At 33.5% G+C, this 22,695-nt stretch overlaps 1 protein-coding gene across 2 annotated transcripts in view; it reads right to left on the bottom strand.

The window, feature by feature from the left end:
- The window catches only part of LRP2_1 (Low-density lipoprotein receptor- protein 2), a 50,363-nt gene extending 27,685 nt beyond the window's left edge, over positions 1 to 22,678 (bottom strand). For both annotated transcript variants that reach the window (XM_051208698.1, XM_051208697.1), the window contains exons 1-2: positions 22,311 to 22,678; positions 5,510 to 5,776 (exon numbers count right to left, since the gene is read on the bottom strand). In XM_051208698.1, the coding sequence (XP_051071970.1) occupies positions 5,510 to 5,776; positions 22,311 to 22,623 (580 nt within the window). In that variant the 5' untranslated portion in view covers positions 22,624 to 22,678. The remainder of the gene's footprint in view (positions 1 to 5,509; positions 5,777 to 22,310) is intronic.
- Between the last annotated feature and the right edge of the window lie 17 nt (positions 22,679 to 22,695).

The following is a 22,695-nucleotide window of genomic DNA, read 5'->3' as shown; positions in this document are numbered from 1 at the left end:
TACAGTGACTGTTTCACTTAGGTTGGATAGTGATCTCAATAACATCTAACATTCATCATAATCCACATACTGTGAAGAATATCAGAGTTCAGCTTTTTGTGGCCCTTTATCTGACTCCAATTAGATTGTATAAATGATTGCTGTCGAAATATGCATCCTGACTATTCTCGTATATATTTATCGACTTAATCCATGTTAGTGAATAACGGAATTAAATAAGTCAAATACGAGAACGGACTTTTGTAATACGTATATTTCGTACAATTTTTGATCGAGACAAACGAACGAAGAAACGAAGCGAAGACAGCGAAGAGAAGAGAGCGGAGCGAAATGATGCGCGGTGGAGAAGACATGTGAGCCAACCCCATTTAACGAAGAGTTAATCGAATTTACAGTGGAACAAAAATAAGTTACAAACATGTGAATTGCATAAGTTGTACACATACACATACACTCAAATAAAAACAGTCAGGGTTAATAAGTGAATAATTAACATGGTCAAAACGTGACTCAAGATGAATGGATAAATTGGCCTGTCCAGAAGCTAGAATAAGCTATATGGGCTTAACATAATAACCGACATTACAAGCTGATCCATTAATAACCACAAATGTCCACTTGAGGAAATAAACCAGCTGATCAACAATCTATTATTTGAATCCAAATAGATCATAGCACCCAACAGGAAGTGTTATCGTTTGGATCACTACGATATCATAAGGAATAACAATTTTTAAGTGAGCCTTATCATGTTTTATTATTTCCATTACCACTCATCAAAAAAAATTACCGCCATTATATCTAAATGATTCCAACTCAAACTTAAAAATGGTAAGTCTTGGACACCGAAAGTAGTTAGACTAAGAAACATATTAACTTCGATCAGTTGACGTATAAATATCGGGAAAGTAAGCATGTTAGTAATGAACTTAGTATAATAATATATTATACCCGGGTGGATATAAAAGTTGGTACAGAATGATGAGATCATAAAATTTTCTATTGAAAGTGTTATGAATTTTTTTCGCTCTACGACTATCACCTATTGTAGCCAACAGATTGAACAGGTATATTATCATTGTTTCTGATTACTACATTACTTAGTTTTAAAGGGGCGGGACAGATCCAAGTTTCTCTTAGTTTTGTCATTCATACTAAATTTTATGTAAATTGACCTCTGAGGTTGTTTTTTTTAGATGCAATGTAACCACATAGTTGGTCAATCGAATGTCATAGTGAATGTTTCTAGCAAACAAACTGTATATCAATCATACAATACCATGAATTCCACAGAACTCAGATACACAACTCTTTGTGGTGACTATCAGACGTATAACTTGTTTATCGAATCATTTATTTAAATCCCAAGAATAAAGAGTCATTGTATCACCTTATAATGGGTTTACAAGGTGATCTACTTTCTAAGATTTAAGTACACTGGTTAGGCCGTAGTTTGGTCTGAATACAAAGTGAATGAGGAAGTTTCATTACTTATACTGTATCAAACATTTTATTAGTTAGGAATGCTTAGCTTCTTTGAAAAACGTTTTCAGAAACTAAACAGCAATGAAAATGTGTATAGCCTTTATCAAAAGCAAAGAAATCTCAAAGACATTAACATTCCTTTCACCCTGAGTTCGTTATTTACTAAGATAATACATTTCACTTCATAAACCACTGTTATTATCTATTGTAGATTTTTCTGTGTATTACATGAGATTTACGACTAACCTATTAGTCACTTTTCACTATCTGGTAGAAACTAGGCACAGAATAAAAGTTTTCAGTTTCAGTTAAATCCTCATTATTGTTAAATCCATATTCTTCCGTCTGCTTGTCATGCAAATAAACAAGATGAATTTGATTAATATCAAGTATAAAACAGTAACAAACCATACAATCAACAATTCAATTTTATGTAACTTTGTAGCAATACTGTGGTGTATGCTACTTATGTCGATATATGTAGTATATAACACTAGTCAGAAGTGGAATGCCTAGCAGCAGGAAGTTTGGAAGATGTGATCAAAGAGAACGGAAAAAGAGAGTAATTGTTATAACAATGAAAGAATGATGAAGTTTTAACACACTTAATGAAGGATTTGCAAATGAAGTACTAAGCGTATGATTTCTACATTTTACGGAAAATCTCTTTAATTTTGGATTAAGATACATTTGTTTGTCCCCGCTTGTGTTCTCATACATTACAATACCTTTGATTCTCAGTTAAAAAAGGGTAGTTTGGAAGATTATGTCACGATTAGAAATTTAAAAACAGTATTCAACTATCAAATTATTTTCCTTGTAATATTTCCACTGTCATTCTTTATTCATTAGAAATTATTTTATTCACTATACAACTGAAGCGATCGTGATAAAAAAACTCAAACCGGATCTATGTATTCAAAAGGAGACAGTAATACACTTATTACTACCCTGGTAATCCTTTTTTTGGTCATTAGTCTTATTTTGTTAATGTTCAGTTTGTGTTATATTCCTCTTCCATTGCTGAATTCTTAAACCACCCCTTCACTCATACATTTCCACTCACTTGATTCTCTTAAATTATGTGAACTCTTCAAATTCTATTCAATTACGTAACCTATCTTATCAGTTTTCTAATTCCATGAACCTTATGTAAACTCTTCATTACCTCTAAAATTTGTCACACAATTTATATTATCTTTCTCTCTCTCTAAACTCCACTCAAATATTGTACCACCCATCCCCATTGTTTCCTTGATTATAACACCAAACAACCTCTGACCTGTTCTTGCACATCACAGAATCTTATTACGTAGTGATTTTAATGTTTTGTGATTACTATTCCTAGTCTATTTACCCACGTTTGTTTGACCTTCTATTGCCAACGTTTAACAATTGTCAGAATGGGTTTTGTGGAGATTTTTTAGAAATTTCACAGATTGAAATCATGAGTCAGTTGAAGCTAGACCACCATTGAAAACCTGGAAGCACTGGACGGCCGTTTCGTCCTAGTATGGGACTCCTCATGATTTCAATCTGTGAAATTTCTAAAAAATCTCCACAAAACCCATTCTGATAATAATCAACTGCTCACTAGTGACTGACTTCAGGAAAAACTCCCGAAGTTCTAGTGAGAAGCCGTTACCAGTGGAGTTCAACCAGGTCTGTTGTGAGATAGGAACTCACTGAAGACAATGGTGTACGGTGGCGCAACTTCGTGGATTGGTTGTAGTTAGACATTAACACCGTTGGATGCCGGCTCAGTGGTCTAGTGGTTAAGTGCTCGCGCGCGAAGCCAGTAGGTCCCGGGTTCGAGCCCCGCGTGGTGCGGGTTCGTGGATGCGCACTGCTGAGTCCCATACTAGGACGAAACGGCCGTCCAGTGCTTCCAGGTTTTCAATGGTGGTCTAGCTTCAACTGACTCATGATTTCAATCTGTGAAGTTTAACAATTGATAAGAGTTTTGTTATTGTATTTTATTATTCTTACTATTATCAGTTCACCTGTCTTCCTACTATAAACTTGTACTTTTACCTATTATGTGTAGAGACTTATTCTATTTCATTGTGATTGTTGACCCATATTGCCTTGATTGGTTTAACATTTTCGTATAAATATTCATGTATATTAGAGTAAAGCCTGATGACGATCTAATTGAAAACAATTGTTCGCTTATATGTGTTGTTCTAATTTTCACAATGGGAATCTTTAATATAGAATAAATAGACATTACTGAAAATTTATTAAAAATATAATTACATACAAGTACTTCAGGAAAGCAGCATGTTTTTACAATAGGTTATTCCTGTCTCACTAACTTATTAGTGGCTCGTGAAAGCTGGTGCGCTCCTAAAGACCAAAAGTTACCTAAAGACGTAACCTACAATGACTTCAGCAAAGCCTTTGACAAAGTTGCGCACAACCGGCTGTTATATAAGCTAAAAAAATGTCGGGGTTGAATGCAATCTATTGATGTGGATAAAAGACTTCCTAGTTGGGCGCAACAAAAAGTATGGGTGGACTCAAAGTTGTCTAGCTGGGGAACTGCGCTTAATGAAGTGCCTCAGGGTACTGTTTTGGGGCCACTGTTATTCCTTTTGTATGTAAATGACCTTCCTCGTCTCCTATCATCACCAGTCTCGCTATCTGCTGACGGTGTCAAGATTTGGGGAACGATACAATGTAAGGGTGATAACTTAGAACTCCGAAATGACCGGAAGAAATTATCTGAAGGATCTCAAACCTGGTAGTTGCCTATAAATACTTTTAAGTGTATTGTGATGCATATTGGTCACCAAGGTACAGATACATACATGATGAATAATACTAAGCTACCTGTTGTCCAGACGTAAAATGACTTCGGAGTCATCGTTAGCCAAGACGAAAAGATTACTGCATACTGCCGTGCGATAGCCGCCAAAGGCTTAAGAACCCTCTGGTCAATACGTAGAACGCTAAAACTTTTTTGACTTTGTATGCAGTGTTCATGGGTACTAAACTTGAGTACTGCATACAAGCGGCTAGCCCCTGCTTAAAAAAAGACGGTAAGCTTTTGGAAAATGTTGAGAGAACAGCAACTAAACTGATTCTCGGAATAGCGAAGCTCCCGTATGATACTCGACTGGCCAAGCTAAAACTATTCCCGTTGTCATATCGAAGAACTAGAGGCGACTTAATTACAGTTTTCAAATTGCTTAGTGATAAATTTGCATCTGATATGCCCTCATTTTTGTTGTCTTCCAAAACAGAGAATTTACGAGAACACTCCATAAAAGTTCACAAGCCCAGAACAAATTATTTGTCAGCTGACTATCGACTTTTCCATCGAATTATCAACGAGTGGAATTCATCACTTCAGCACGTGGTTGAGACTCCATCCGACAACTCTTTCAAAAGAAAGTTGGATCAATTGAGAGACCATCATTGTCAGGACTAACACATGTCATCAAGCCTCCTGTCCTTTCCAAACTGAAACTATAACTGATTCTGAACAAATATTTTATCTTATAGTAACTACTAAGTATATTAAGTTAAATGTCACTCAATGCATTTAATATCACGATACATAATTAATTCTATCTAGTTCTGGTAGGCTTTTCATAATACTGTAGTCTACTTTGAGAATAACACAAATATGACGTTGTAGAAAATGTGTATTATCTAAATATTTATTGAAATAAAGTTTAAAACTAGTTTTATTTGTTCACAAAAGACATACGTAGGTTATGGCATGGTTAAAAAGGATGATAAACTTATAGTTTTTGGAAGGTACGCCACAAGTTTCTCAGTTCTTTTGGGCTATACGTAATTTGTCTGTGCTATGAACTAAAAGAAGCGTGTGAGATATGTTGATCAGGTGGCAAATAATTAGCTCAGATGCTATAGCTGGATCGAGATACTGAGTCAATGAACCGAATCCAAACAATAATAAACGTACTTTTATGATAGCAAAAGATAAAATAAAAGATAAAATTGATGTTACTACATTAGATTTATGGAGAATAGAAGATGAAGAAAAACTTACGTGGAATAACATTTATTTTTGTTGCTGAACTGGTAGACATTTGTCTTTTGTCAAATTCGTATGAAACACGGCAGACATATATGCCTGATTCATGTACTTTGATGTGGCCCAATTCTAATTTCCATTGAGTTCCAACTAATGTACCATTTGGATTACGCCATTCGTATCGAAATGGACCAGCACCATCAGGTTTCTCATCACTACTTACATTGCATAAAATTCGAACCAAAATTCCTTCTTCGACATCTTGAGTTATGACGGAATCAGCTACATAATAAAATGGGACAAATCTAAAAATTTAATACGTTGTTATAAATTAATATTATTTTAAAACCATTTCGGTACTTACTTTATCCTAAATAATAGGTATTAGTTATTTATTCTTTTGTTGTTTTGTTAGCTTTACTGATAATAAGTAACAATAGAAAGGAACTTCAGTGTATAACAATATCTTTAGTTACATCATTCGAATAAAGATGAGAGGAAAGACTACTCTTCAAAGTGAATAATATTTGAAATTAAATTTCTTTTTAGGTATTAGCTTTAAAACCTTCAGAATAGCCTATGATATTTTGTACGTGGCGACTTCAGAAATAGTTTCGCATCAATCCAATATATCATTTCATATTACAGCGCGATCAGTAGATGAAGATGCTTTTTTATCGTGATTTACACAAGTTATTTCCTATCATCTAGATAATTCACAGAATTAAACTGATTAGCTCTGTGAAATGTGGATAAATGTTTGGATAAGCTAAATCGAATAGTTGAGGTGTATGCTACTTATATCGACAGACATAGGTAGTGTGTTACACCAGTCAAAAGTTGAACAGTTGACAGAAGAAGGCTAAGAAGAAAACAGGAAAATGAAAAGGAAAGAATTGTGAATTGGAAGAATCAGACAGAATGTAAAGGATAATTGATGAAAGATTTACAAATGAAGCACTCAATGTATAGTTCTTATATTTTACGAAAATTTCTGTAACTTTATGATAAACGATAAATTGTTTGTCCCCACCTAGGTATTCGTTTACTACAATATTACAGAAATATATTCCCATGAAAAGACTTGACTGTCAAAACTATCGATTGATTTAAGATATAACTTCACAATCTAACTTGAATCACTTCATATAAACTTCAGGCATTACAAGTTCAACACTAACACGTTTGATTAAAGAAGTCAGTTCAATCAGAAACGACGTAGTGCTTTATACGTACGCATATCAGTTCGAGTTGCCACACCAAATTAGCACAGAGATACAATTGCTGATTCAAATCCCATAGTGATGGAGGTAGTAAAAGTATAGGCAGTAATCGGAAAGATTAAGCTTTGAAGATGTTATTCAAAGAGTATAATACAGTGAAATAAATCTGGAAAGAGAAAAAAAGAGACAAGGAGAATTCAGAAGGTTACAATTCGGGAGAACACAAAGAGTGGATGCACCTGAGCCATTGCAAACGATTTTGAGCCATGTCATTCAACGTTTCTAACCATTGGCTGCTATAGTGTCGTGGACCCTTACTAGTTAGTCTACACCTACCAACGTGGCTCAGTCCACTTGTCAGTGACTTCATGAATTTGTGCCATGCTTTGGTCTGGCCGCCCCTAGCTTTTTTCCAAGCTATTTCTACACCATGAAACGTCGCAAGTCGGTGCATTCAGTGGTTGGGCATACATAACACATGTCCCAGCCATCTCAACTGATGAAGTTCCACTACTTCATCAATTGATTTGTTATCCTTACCTAGTACCCGTTTCCTAACAACTGCATTACTTACTCGGTGGTCCTAGGATACACGAGAAATGTTTCAAAGACACCTATGATGAAACAACGTAAACATTGGATAGAATTTCCATTAAAGATTCCATAGAAATAGTTCGTCAAACTGTTGTAATAAAAGCAGTTGTTATCAAAATACACTTTAATAAAATTCATAAGAAATTAAGACAATACTAATCTTACAGGAAATTAGATTCAGAAAACTTCAAAATACAAAAAACAAAACAATAGCACAATAGTTATAATTGTACCTCAGAAAAAAATAGTAAAGTTAAGCAAAAATAAGAAAAAAACTTCTACGAAATATATAAGAAAGGTTATGAACATAAATCATCTGTTAGAACACATTTTTGACAAGTAATTTTACATATTGGCTAGTGTATCCTAATTATTGTTACTAACAGTAATATATTAATCTGCTACATCTTTTTACCGGTTTATATTCATTAAAATAAACTAATCAGGAGAACAAATTTTACGGACATCTTTATTTCTTGTAGCAATAATGATGAAATAGTGAAAAAAAATGTCAAAAATGTAGGTAAACCAATCAAAATTACTGAAGGAAAAATATTGTTTTGCCAAGATGTTGAATCTTCGTGAGTTTTATTTTAAGCATACTTGTTGTGAAATTAATTTGTAATGTATAAAGCGAAATATCAGTTTGATTTGAATCTGTTAGATTGTGTTTTGGACTTGATGTAAATGTGATAGTATCACTAGGCTATGAGTTTTTACGGTTTAAGTATTAGGCATTTATGATGAAATGGTAGAATTATAATCAATCAACAACTATTCTCACTACATGCATGGTTCAACCATATTTATTTGTAACTCGTTGAGAATCTGTTTGAAGATCTATCAAGGCCAGTCTTCCGGACAAATACAATAATTTATTCATTAAAAACTAGAAAAAGACATTCATTATTTAAACATCTTATTAATTTATGCTTCAGAATACCGTATTCAATCATAATCGCCTTCTAGAGCAAAGATGGATAGTGGCTAGTAGTGAAATCAAGGACGCGCGTTTTGTCCTATTTGAGACTCGTCTGTTGGATGTGCCTGCATCCCAGAGTCCCGGAATGAACATCCACTCTGAACTGCAGATGCATCCAGCTGACGAGTCCCGAATGGAACGAAACGCGCGTCCTGAACTCTACTGCTAGCCACTATCCATCTTTCCTTAGAAAGCTTGTGACTTAAGGCTATATCGAGGCATTTCGCACAGGATGAACATATGCTAACAAGAGTCTGATCGATTGCAGTCCTAAATAAAAATCGGAAGATACAAGTAAAACTACACCAATTGAACATAATCGCCTTTGTTTTGTTGTCCTGACTACTGACATGTACAAAAGGATACACAACAGTGCAATAAGGTTATAGAAACTTATTAATTCTTCTAGCTGAATCCTTTACTTTTAACATGAACAATCATGACTTCGGGTATTTAAGTTATGTTGTTTGGTGATACATAAATAATTTATAATATCCGCCAAAAAGAACCATTATCCATTCAAACCAGTTATAACTGGGTAATATTTACGAAAAGTCAATATTTTTTTTGTATATCTTCTTTTGGATGACTAACTGTTTTATCTTCTCAAGTGTATTCTGTTAGGGTTTGGCAATCAGTTCTGCTATTAACATTATTGATTCACTCACTTTATTTGCATTTAATGGCATTATTGTTCCACGAAGATACCATAATATATACATTTCTCTTAATAATTTATTTAAGTCATTTTAATGATGGTTAAAATGTGTATTAACAGTTTATTTACGTAATATGGTAAGTGAAGCTAAACTATTCATAAACTTATTGTGGTGTGTGATACTTATATTGACATAAGTAGTAGATAACGCGAAACAGGAATATAATGTCTGGTAGCAGAAGATTGAGAAAATCAAGAAGGGAAGAATGGGACTAGATAGCGATTGGTATGGAAATGCAGGAACAATGAAGTCTAAGACAATTAATGAATGTTATGCAAATGACGTATTAGAGTATGGCTTTTTTATTTTACTTATGCTAAATATAATTCTTCTGTCCTCACCTTTTTTCTCTATTACTACATTATCACTTCAGTTAAAGGAACCTATACGTTCATCTTAATTTTCACATTTGGGAAACAGTCAATTGTATTCATTATTGTAATGCATGAATTCAACTTCTAAGAATTAGTTTCTGTCTAAACTTTTGAAAAGCTTCTCACTATGTTATCTATACCATTAATTATATAATTCTTCTTTTGAATCAATGTTTATCATAGAGACGTATGAGAAAAGAACCTTTTAAGGAACCTCTACTGTAGAAAGTTCCTTTAATTATTAAATTACTATAGTATCAGGGACCTGAATATTTTATAGTTAATTTGTTTCCTGAGGAGTAAATATCTAAATCTTTTGATCTGGTTGCTTCAAAGTTAACCGAATAGTTGAAATTTTCACTCAATACAATATGTATTAGTATCAGAAAGGGTTTTGTGGAGATTGTAGTAATTTCAACAGTTGAGATCATGAGTCAATTGAAGCTAGACCACCATGGCAGACCTGGAAGCACTGGACGGTCGTTTCGTCCTATTGTGGGACTTCTCAGCAATGCGTATCCACGAACCCGCCCCGCGTGATTCGAACCCAGGACCTATCAGTCTCCATGGTGGTCTAGCTTCAATTGACTCATGATCTCAACTGTTTAAATTACTACAACTTCCACAAAACCCATTCTAATACTAATCAACATACGCTCATTAGTGACTGGCTTCAAGAGGCATTTCCTGGAGTTCTAGTGTGAAGCAGTGACCAGTAGAGTTCAACCAGGTCAGTTGTGAGGTAGTAACGCACTGATGACAATGGTGGATGTGTCGCTCGATTTCGTGGATTAGTTGAAGTAAGACATTAACACCGTTGGATGCCGGCTCAGTGGTCTAGTTGGTTAAGCGCCTGGCGCGAGACTGATAGGTCCTGTGTTTGGATCCCGCAAGGCGGGGTCGTGGATGCGTACTGCTGAGAAGTCCCACAACAGAACAAAACGGTCGTCCATTGCTTTCAGGTTTTCCATGGTGGTCTAGCTTCGACTGACTCATAGTCTCAACTGTTGAAATTACAATTCGTATTCCACTTTATTAGTACATCGTACATATTTATATCAAATATTATTAAAAATCACTATGATTTCTTTCATTTTTTTGTCTTAGAAACAGTAATAAGTGTTTAATGACCGTTTGTAACTGAATAGAGCAACTTTTCATTTATCAAGATAATGTATGATTTCAACGAAATTTTAAGAAAAATAAACGTAAACTACTACAAACAAGAGAATAAATCTTCATTTATATTTTTTTCTATTGCAATTCACTGATTATATAACTTAGATGTCAAAATTATTAAAGTAATCAACAGCCCAAATAGTTTCCATAGAATTGACTGTCAAAAGGTTATGTAACATTTAAGATTTTATCTAGTCATTAATTTTGTCTATTTTAACAGTAAAAAAGTAATAATAATAATAGTAATTCATTTGAAACACTACGTACTATTCTGAAATGATGATATTACTATTATTACTATTATTGCCATTATTAATAGTAGTAGTATTATTGCGATAGAAAAACCCACAGTGCTACTTATTGGACAAACTAATCTACAACTAAGCAATTTTCATAATACTCTGTAAATTACATAATGGTAAGAATTTTTTTTCTTGGTTTTGCAGACAAAACCATTACACATTTTGGCCAACTTTGGGTCTGAATGTAAGAAAAAACAAAACAAAAATTAGATGCCTTGCATATATACACAATTATATAAATGAAAGGAGAAATATCTTAACAAAATGTATTACGCGCATATTTTTAAAGATTTTTATACAGATGGTCTGTGGAACAGACTTAAAAATGATTATAATAGACTGAAGGAAATTTGAAATTAGAGCAAAATATTTTTTAAGCGATTTTCTTTAAACCTTTATGAGGATTTAAAATTCAGTCGTTTATATTTAAAAACCTTAGTCCATAGACAATATTACATTATACATTCTTTATTGATAATCATATTGTGGTATGTGCTATTGATGTCGACAGTTATAAGTAGTATGTATCATCAATCGAAATTGAAATACCTGATAGCACAAGGTTAAAACGATCGAATAACAGAGAATGACAACAGAGATTGATTGATGTGGTAACGATAGAACAATGAGATCTTAGACGATTGACTGATATTTTACAAATGAATTATTTACTGTATGATTTTCAGATTTTACTAAGATGTTTTATAATTCTGTGTTTAAATACATTCGATTGTCCCCCACTTATGTTCTCGTTCACTACGCTATAACTATCTCATTAAGAAGTCATATTTTAATTATTTTGATTCAAATGTACTTTTTAAATAACAAAAAAATTTTTTCATGATTGTAGATTTTAATAAACCAATTCAATATTTAATAAAATAAAATTTGTAGTTATATAAACAACATCAACAGCCACGACAACAACAGCAACAACAACGACGACAACAACAAGAACGACAAAAATATTCATGATTGTTTTAATAAAATCTTGTTTTGATCATCAATTAGATAATAAAAACTGTTTTGTTTGTTTGTACTATTGGTTAAATGAGATTATTCGAAAGTTTATTTTTGTTTTCATTTAAACAATTCATTTTTATAAGTTGAAATGACCTTATATTATATTTCATTTATTGTTTAATAATATTACATAAATGTTGTATATATATATATATTTTAAGGTATTAGAAAAAAACTATTGAAAGTTTAAATGGCCTATAGTTATAGTTATGTTATTAAAAATTATAATTGTAGTGAACGATGACAAAAGTGGGGGACAATCGAATGTATTTTAATATAAGATTACAGAATATTGTAGTAAAACCTGAGAATTATACAGTAAATAAGTCATTTGTAAAATGTGAATCAATTTACTAAGACTTGATTGTTCCTTCGTTTTCACATCAAACATTCTATGTTCTCGTTCTCTTTTCTTCGATCTTTTCAACATTGTGCTGTCAGGCATTTCACTTTCGATTGATGATACATACTACTTATAACTGCCGATATCAGTAGCACACACCATATAATCTTTAAGGATAAATATCTTTTCTTATATCTCAATGAATAGAAAAATTGTATTTCTGACGTTTCGTGACTTAGTGTAAGCATCTTCTTCAGAGTGGATGGTATTATTTATACTTGTGTTAATTTAATGTCGGTTATTTATTTACCCTAAAGAAGTGGCTTACATGAAGTCATGAAACGTCAGAAATACAATTTTTCTATTCATTGGAATATAACAAAAAATGGTATATTTATTATTAACTCTCTAACCAATGCTTAATTTATTTGAAACTATCAAGTCCAACCTTGTTATGGATACCTGCGATTTTACAGTATCTCAAGATTGTAAACAACAAACTAAGGCGACTTGAGTAGTATTATAGTGAATTAGAACACAAGTGGGTACAATCGAATGTATTTAAACATAGAATTATAAAACATCTTAGTAAAATCTGAAAATCATACAGTAAATAATTCATTTGTAAAATATCAGTCAATCGTCTAAGATCTCATTGTTCTATCGTTACCACATCAATCAATCTCTGTTGTCATTCTCTGTTATTCGATCGTTTTAACCTTGTGCTATCAGGTATTTCAATTTCGATTGATGATACATACTACTTATAACTGTCGACATCAATAGCACATACCACAATATGATTATCAATAAAGAATGTATAATGTAATATTGTCTATGGACTAAGGTTTTTATGAACTCCTCCTGTAGCTCTTCTAAAGTTACTGCCGATCCCAAGCCCGGGTAAAGGAGGAGGGTTGGGCATGGGGTTAGCGTCCCCATCCCGTAGAAAACTAACTCGCTAAAAAAACGCTAACCAGAAAAAAATTATTCAAACCGTTTAAACTCTGCCCTGGGAGTCAGAAGGTCTTCATTTAGAAGAATTATGACGCCTCATGATGGAAGCCGAATTCCTTCGGAAGTTACGAGGCCGATGCCCCTTCTGACAACCAGAGCAAAAATTTTCGTAGGTACATGGAACGTTCGAACAATGTGGGAGACCGGAAAGACCAGTCAAATAGCAACGGAAATGAGGAGATACAACTTGGCAGTACTGGGAATCAGCGAAACCCACTGGACCCAAGCTGGACAGAAAAGGCTAGCTACGGGAGAGATGCTGCTATACTCCGGTCACGAAGAGGAAAATGCTCCACACACTCAGGGAGTTGCTCTTATGCTGTCCAAAGTAGCACGAAATGCACTTGTAGGATGGGAATCCCACGGATCCAGAATCATCAAAGCATCATTCAAAACAAAGAAGGAGGAGATCTTAATGAATATTATCCAATGTTATGCACCCACCAATGATAGCAACGACGACATTAAAGATCAATTCTACGAGCGGCTGCAGTCAATCATAGAGAAATGCTCAAGAAAGGACCTCACCATTCTGATGGGAGATTTAAATACCAAGGTCGGAATAGACAACACTGGATATGAAGATATTATGGGACGACATGGACTGGGACAGAGAAACGAAAATGGAAAAAGATTTGCAAATTTGTGTGCATTCAACAAATTAGTCATAAGAGGCACAATACTCCCACACAAACGTATACACAAGGCTACATGGATCTCACCGGACCACACTACAGAGAACCAGATAGATCATATTTGCATCTACAAAAAATTCCGAAGGACAATGAAAGATGTGAGAACCAGGAGAGGAGCTGACATAGCTTCAGATCACCACCTAGTTGTAGCCAATTTAAAACTGAAGCTAAAAAAGAACTGGACAAGTGGACTAACAGCAATACAAAGGTTCAATACAGCCTTCCTTCGAGATACTGACAAACTCAATGAATTCAAGATAGCTCTCAACAACAGGTTCCAAGCCTTACAAGATCTACTGAAGAAAGAAGAAACTATTATGGAGGACAACTGGAAAGGCATCAAAAAAGCATTAACTTCAACGTGTCAAGAGGTTCTGGGCCTAAAGAAACACCATCATAAGGAATGGATCTCTACAGAAACACTGGACAAGATCAAAGAAAGGAAGAACAAGAAGGCAGCAATTAACAATAGCCGAACACGAGCAGAGAAAGTCCAAGCACAAACTGAATACATAGAAGCAAACAAACAAGTGAAGAGGAGCATTGGAACCGACAAGAAGAAGTACGTGGAAGAATTACCAACGACGGCAGAAAAAGCAGCTAGAGAAGGAAATGTGAAACAGCTTTACGATACAACGAAGAAACTAGCAGGGAAATACAGTAAACCAGAGAGACCGGTCAAAGACAAAGAAATTCAAGAACAGCGGAAGAGATGGGTAGAATACTTTGAGGAACTCCTGAATAGGCCAGCTCCAATGAATCCACCGGACATCGAAGCAGTACACACAGATCTTCCTATAGATGTCAACCCACCAACGACGGAAGAAATTAGAATGGCCGTCAGACAAATCAAGAACGGGAAAGCAGCGGGACCCGACAACATACCAGCTGAGGCACTGAAGTCAGACATCGAAGTAACTACAAACATGCTTTACCTCCTATTCAAAAAGATTTGGGAGTAGGAACAAGTGCCGATGAACTGGAAAGAAGGGCACCTCGTCAAGATTCCAAAGAAAGGAGATCTGAGCAAATGTGAAAACTACAGAGGCATTACACTACTGTCAATACCAGGGAAGGTCTTCAACAGAGTGTTGCTGAACCGGATGAAAGATGCGGCAGACGCCCAACTTCAAGATCAACAAGCTGGATTCCGTAAGGATCGATCGTGCACAGACCAAATTGCAACACTACGGATCATCGTCGAACAATCAGTTGAGTGGAACTCATCACTTTACATCAACTTCATTGATTATGAAAAGGCATTCGACAGTGTAGATAGGAAGACATTATGGAAACTTCTTCGACACTACGGAGTTCCTGAGAAGATTGTCAATATTATCCGGAATTCATACGACGGACTACAGTGCAAAGTAGTGCATGGAGGACAGCTGACAGATGCATTCCAAGTAAGGACCGGAGTCAGACAAGGCTGTTTACTCTCTCCCTTCCTCTTTCTTCTGGTGGTCGACTGGATTATGAAGACCTCAACATCTGAAGGAAAACACGGAATACAATGGACAGCTCAGAATCAATTAGACGATTTGGACTTCGCAGATGACCTAGCCCTCCTATCACATACACATGAACAAATGCAGATAAAGACAACCAGTGTAGCAGCAGTCTCTGCATCAGTAGGCCTCAGCATACACAAAGGGAAAACCTAGGTCCTCAAACAAACTTCAAGAAGACTTTTACTTGAAGTTCGTGCTGATGATGTTGCTCAGAAGAACGACAAAAGCTCGACAATCAAACTATCCAGCTCAAAGAACAAAACTTCACCAATCAAATTTACAATTTTTAAAATTTTTTAAAAACAATCAAGTTTTCGCATATATATTTTGAAGGGTATGGGGTTTTCCGGCTAGAATTTCAGAAGAGTATCTTCAGCGGCTAATAAGTGAAGTCACTGCCTTCCATTCACTATACCTATATTGTAACTTACCATATTGTCTTATAGTGAGCTCAAATAGTTACCAAATGTTAACCTCTGTTTAATCGTCATTTCTATTTCTGTTATACATTGTGTAATAATCTGTCTAATCATATCAAAATAAAATGTAACATAAAGCAAATGGGTCTGTACAGAAATCCAAAAAGTTCCTAATTACTCAGTGGTCTGACAAATTAGAAAATCCCAGTTGACACCTTTAAGTGCATTATAAAACACATCGCTTTAAGTACCAATAACGATAACCTAAAATTACTATTTGTCAGAGCTATACCTGATACTATTAGTAAAAGCTTATTGTTAATACTAACAGCTTTCAGTCACTTAGAAACTATGTTACGTATAAACTTAGTATTGTATAGAAATAGTTTCGGTCTAAACCAAATTGTTGGAGTGCGCCTGGAAAACCATAACTGGGTGGATCCCTCAATTCTCAAAGCTTTCATTTTGCGTAAGATTACATAAACTAAATCTCTTATTCATACCCTACAGAAGAATTAGAGATAACCTAGTCACAGCCTTCAGATTACATAACACTGACTACCCATCTAACATCCTCACTTAAATCTAATGTTTTAGAGTATCATACTTATTCACTTACTTAAAAAGGTTCACAAAGTCAGAGCCAACTATTTATCATCCAACTATCAACATTTTGTCTAGTGAAGCTTTCCTTCAATAGACGACTATAGCTTCTTTAGAAGGCATATTCTAAAGTAGGTTAAATCATCTAAGTGAAATTAATCACTAGAATTAACATAGACACCTTACCTTTCGATATAGGATGGATATACATTAATTTACAGACATGCTTCTTCAGACATTTTTTTCTATCTAATTTGAATATACAAATAAAAATGAGGGGATTCTCAATTCAATGTTAAATTTATAATGACTATATTGATTTTACCTGGAATGTATTTTACTGTAAATGTAAACTTTCGACTGTCGTTTAACTTATTACAGATTATTATTTATTTATTGACAGTTATAAAGTGATAAATAATATAGTTTTCCTTAGTATAAATGAATTTTGTCAGTAGAATAAATGAACTACAATAAACGTCATAAACATGCAAATTTATTTATGTTAATGAATGAAAATAAATATGAACCATCTTGTTACCGGTAATTTGTTTGAATAGTTTATTAGAAATGCAGTATCCAGTATGGAGCTAAATAGATTGTTGAATTGTATTGAAATTATGAACTAATATAGGTTAGAACACTGGTAAAACTAGGGAGCGCTGAGTGGCCGTTTCATCTTAGTGCTCATCCATGACTTCGCGCGTGAGAATCGGACCTAGGAGACTCGGTTTTTCTAAAGGACGCTTAACCTCTGTGGTGATGGACGAAGTGGTCATCTAATGCTTAAAGGTTTTTAATGATGGTCTAACTTATCTCGGCTCATGATTTCCAAAAATGCGATGATTGTATCAGGCGAAACTGCATTTTGCCTATCTGTTAAAAAAAGCTTGAATTCTACGTCAATTAAACTCTTATTGCATTCTAATGACCTAACAACATATAGCGTATCGGCTTCGAATATCCTACATTATGTCAAGTCCTTAAAATATAATCAGAATTCATCTGAACCTGAATCTTCACTGTTTTTTTAAATAGCTTAGAAACGTGTGGTTTAACCTAAAATCATTATGTCTAGCGATTAAAACTAAATGACATTGGTATCCAGCTTATCACAATGAGCAGCGGTAGACATTGTATAAGCTTATTTATGTGTTATATTACATGCATTCGAACCATACAATTGTTAGATAGAGAGCATTCAGAAGTTATTTTGTTTAAAAATAGGCTTTGGTTAAGTAGATATTTGATCCATGTTGAACAAAATATTTAATTGAGTAGACCACTAAAATCATTTAATATTTTTCTCACTAATGTACAAATCAGTAGCTGACGTTTCTAACTGAGATTATTAACCTTTTCACTCAATACTTAGTCAATTTCACGTACTTGCCTTTATATGTCTGAATGTCACATACTACATTTAACTTTTTATTACTAATCCTGAAAACGGATGCTATGTAAAAAAATTGTAACAATTAATAGAATACATGATATTTACCGGTAACTTATTTACAACGATCAAATCCACTCCTACTATAATTGTTAAAACGTATATGAAGCGATCCAGAATATTTCGTGATACTGTAGTGAATGAGAACTCAAGTGGGGACAGCCAACTTATAGTTCAGTGCAAAGTTACAGAATATCTTGGTAAAATATCAGAACCACACATTAAATGCTTCATTTGAAAATCCTCTATCAACTGTCTTAAATTTTACTGTTCCTGTCCTCTTCGATACCATCTTACCAACCTTATACTGCCAGCCATTCAACTTTTGATTGTTACATACTACTTATATCTGTCGACATAAGTAGCACACACCACAGTAATAGTTTGGGCCCAGTTTTTCGTCCACTGAGGATGAAAGTAATTTTCAAAACACTTCTGATTTAGTTTTATGTGAAACTTTTAACATATTCAAGTGTTTTTGGTGATGCGAAATCTGAGGAGTTATGATAAATTCACATGGTAAAGTTTACTATAAAATCAGATCATTATTTTCTAAGGATTTAAAATTCATGAAATAGTGATACGTAGCTGTGGCGTTTGTATGAACTAGTGATTCTTTAGTACTTGATGGGTGCCCGATTTCAAACTTCAACTTTAATAAGTTTGTTTGTGCTCACCTTGTTCTCTCTCACTTAAACTGAGTTATTTCGGGGATTCCTAATTAATACAATTATTCGAATACTTTTAAATATCACAGTAACGCAAAAGAATTTAGCTCATTATGAAGCCATTAAAGTAAATTACATCATTTATTGATAATCTAGAATAACATGAAGTAATAGGTGGAATTGTACTGTACAAACACACTTAAATTGTTCAAAGAATAAAATTCGAAACATAAGTTTAAACTAATTTGTGTTTAATAGGCTAAGATAGTTGAACATTTCAAGCAAACATACTACAACAGAAATTAGTTACGATCGTGGCTCTGGTCATACTGATAATAATAAATATTAGAAAAGTTAAGAATAACATTAAGAGGCTCTTCTTGAAAAGTTTCTGTTATCACTGAAATAATACACTTTCAGGTAAAAAAGTGTGTCACTTTAAGAAGTGCCACATTAACCATACAAATAAGTTATGTTCCATTAAAAATACAACAATTAACAATTTCATTTAACGAGTTTGTGTAGATTACGTATCTCAACTTATATAATTTTACTCAAATGATAGTTTCTAATCCTTATATTTGTTATTTTTTCAAAATCTTTGTTTCCCTTTAACCGCTAGAATGATTCCAAAATAATTTAGTTTCCCATGATCAATTATTTCGAATGAAATATCATTAAATGACCTTCCATGGTTCTTATGATTAACGAGAAAGTGTAAATAAACCAGATGTAACTCATCAGATAGTATCATTACGTTTTCACGAATACAAAAATGTATATTATAGCTCAACTGAAGATTAGATATAACATGAAAGGTCGGACGCAGACGTAAAGGAGAGGATCGGCAAAGCAACGACCGCATTCCTAAATTTGAAAAACATATGGAACACAAAACAACTGTCAACCACTATCAAAGTCAGAATCTTTAATGAGAACGTCAAGACAGTTCTACTGTATAGAGCCGAATCTTGGAGAACTATTACAACTATCACCAAAAATGTACAAGTATTTATAAACAATTGTCTACGTAAGGTACTGAATGTCCGTTAGCCTGATACCGTCAGCAACAGCCCACTTTGGGAGAGAACATACCAACTTCCAGCTGAGGAGGAAGTTAGTCAAACAGGAAATCATTGCACTGTATTACGAGGCAAGTTCTAACTAGGAATCTTGAAGAGGAAGTCTAAAGAACACACTACGTCAGGAAATGGAAGCAGATATGACAAGAATGAATAACAACTGGAAAGAACTGGAAAGCATTGTTACGTCCAAGTTTTGCTCGTTCCAGTTATTGAAGTACGGACTATCGATCTACTTGCAAATTACGAAACCAAATTGGCAACAGAACCAAAACTCCAATTCAGATACCAAATTTGTTTGCGATTCACAAATAGTCAACCAAACGTCTTTCTAACAACAATAATTATAGCAATTACAAAACAAATCTTCAATTTTGTAGGTTCCCGGAGCAAAACTACCAAATACCAAACCAACGACAAAGGGAAACCAAAATGTCCGAAATAATGATGTAAACAAACAAGTTCAAAAGTTAAATAAAACGAATACATCCAAAAACACAGTAAATTATTAATATACAATAAAAAGGTTTTAATCCGTCAAATGTCTTCAGTTCTCCTGTAATAGAATTGCCCAGAACAGTGTCGGGTGGGCGGTCTATGTTCCTCCACGATGTGTGAGTAAGAGGAATAGATATAGATTTGTTTAACTATTAAATTTGGTCATAGGAATGAATTAAACTTACAGATGTGGTCTATTTTCTATGGATTCATATCAGAATTATTTATGGTAGACTTTTTACCTTTCATAGGAATCACTGAATATAATAGAATTTTATTTAGTGTAAATTCACTTGTTCTAGTTTAGTATGCCTAATTATAGTGATTTGTACATTAGAATCGATTACATCTTGATGATACAAAACAAGAGAAAGAATTAAGCTTCTGATATTTTTCTTAATAATTAGGATAATTTATCATTATACTGATTATTACATAGAAAGACAGTTTCTACAGGAATTCGTAGAATCTTCAAGAAATTGTATTTGTGCACGTTTAATTCACTTTCTTTGAGACAATCAATACTTACTGTTTACTTAATAATAAGTCTGCAATCGCTGAAAATATGTAAAAGCTATAAATCCTATAGTAATAATAATTATCTAATCGTTATAACCGACAATTCAAATAATCAACTTATTTTAATGATAAAATGATTTTGAGTTTTCAATAAAGATAATCTAGTTGTAAAAACTATATCCGTGATATTCGCATAATTTCTAACATAATGGATATATTGAGGCAATCCATATATGATGTGCATATGCCAATCAAGATTAATCAAAATTCAGTAGAAAATATCAACCACGGAATGATTCAAATTGCACTTTTAATCTGTTTATAAGTCCTGTTTAAATGGTAAACACTAGTTTATAATGAAAGAAAATGCAATTGTTTGCTTCCGTTCAAGAACTTTTTCATTCTATTGAGGTAAATTATCAACCTTAATCAACATAATTAAATTCAAATTAATGTTGATTACTTGAAATTGTGATATATAGACTTTATAATAGTTCTTAATGTATATTATCTAATAATTCGAGATAACTTAATAGCATGATTCACTTCACTTGTCTTAAGGCTACTAAAATCCATTCTTCCCCAAATTGTACGTTTTCTAATGATAGATATTTAGAACGTTGATAAGTAAAATAACAGAGTAAAATGAAATTAAAACTCTATATACGTTGACAACAAAATCAACCTTAGTTTTTAAACTGTCATTCTATAAATAAATTTATCCTGTATTACTCCCCCAGTTACTTATGAAATAAATAACAATAAACCTGCAATATTTTGATTATAGTGCTTGTCGATTATATTTGAGTAATGTTCAATGCAACCAATCAGTTCACAATACAAAATATAATGCTTCATTGGTTTAAAAAATTTGATAAATTATGCTTCATCATAACATAAACACTTAGATGTCGGAAAAGCTAAACACTAGATTCATATGTCTTTTAAGTATTAAGATTTGAATAATGCCTTTGTGAAAAGATAACAAGTGAATTAACAAATTTGGAGAAGTACATATACGATTTCAACATTTAAAGTTCACAGCTATTAGGAAGTCGGTTTGACATAAGAATTGTCTTCTTCTCAAATAAATAATGTAGAGAAAAAATAGAGATTACCAAAATATTCCTGTATAAAAAGCCTAGTTGGTTTGAATTAATGAATACTCAGTGAGTTTTAACCGTATAGAATCATATTAAAAATAAACTCTAGAATCCTTAGTTTATCAAAAACTGTGATGTGTGGAGTGTCTAAAACAGAGTGACATGATTTTCAAATAAAATATTTGAAAAAAAGAGTTTCTCTCGAAATTTTCAGTAAAAATAATCAAACGTTAATTTCTCGGTAAGTGGAAGGGTTTAGTGAAAAACTGAAGTAAAAAGACGTATTAGAAAACTGCTTTCTAATCCCTGAACAAATTGTGTGACCTTCCACAAATAGATTAAAAGACTGTCCAGAACTTTATAATGATTTAGAGGATTTCTACAAGGATCACATCAGTTGGAAAAACAATAGTCTGGACGGAACTCACTACAATGTTTGTGAACACTTAAATAGTACTGAAGACACAAAAACGTATTTACAGGAACATTAAAAAAGTCAAATTACTCACCTTTGCGAACACTGATAAATGTGGATTCAGTTGCGACGATAGGAGTCCCATTTACATATTGAGTAGCAATGCATTTATACTCACCCTCATCACTTTTCTGAATGCCTCTTATATGAAAGTAGGCATCAGTGGCTATTAGATCACGATTATTAACCTCCCATTGGTAGTGTATGTAATCATTTTTGGAGCCACCGGTAGCATTACAATAGAATGCAACATTCTGCCCCTCATAGATTACCTGAATACGTTGTGAGTAAGTTTGGAGCAAAAATAATATGCATAGAAAATTTGTTGCTCTATAGAGACCGAACATCCGTCAAACAGCCAAGTGTGTGATTTATTGAATATCCAGACAGGTTCATTGTAATAAACTGTTGCGTTTCGA

This window comes from Schistosoma haematobium, chromosome ZW (assembly GCF_000699445.3).
Source record: "Schistosoma haematobium chromosome ZW, whole genome shotgun sequence".
NCBI classification, from domain to species: Eukaryota; Metazoa; Platyhelminthes; class Trematoda; order Strigeidida; family Schistosomatidae; genus Schistosoma; species Schistosoma haematobium.
The sequence above is the reverse complement of the archived record's forward strand: the minus strand, read 5'-3'. Positions and strand labels throughout refer to the sequence as shown.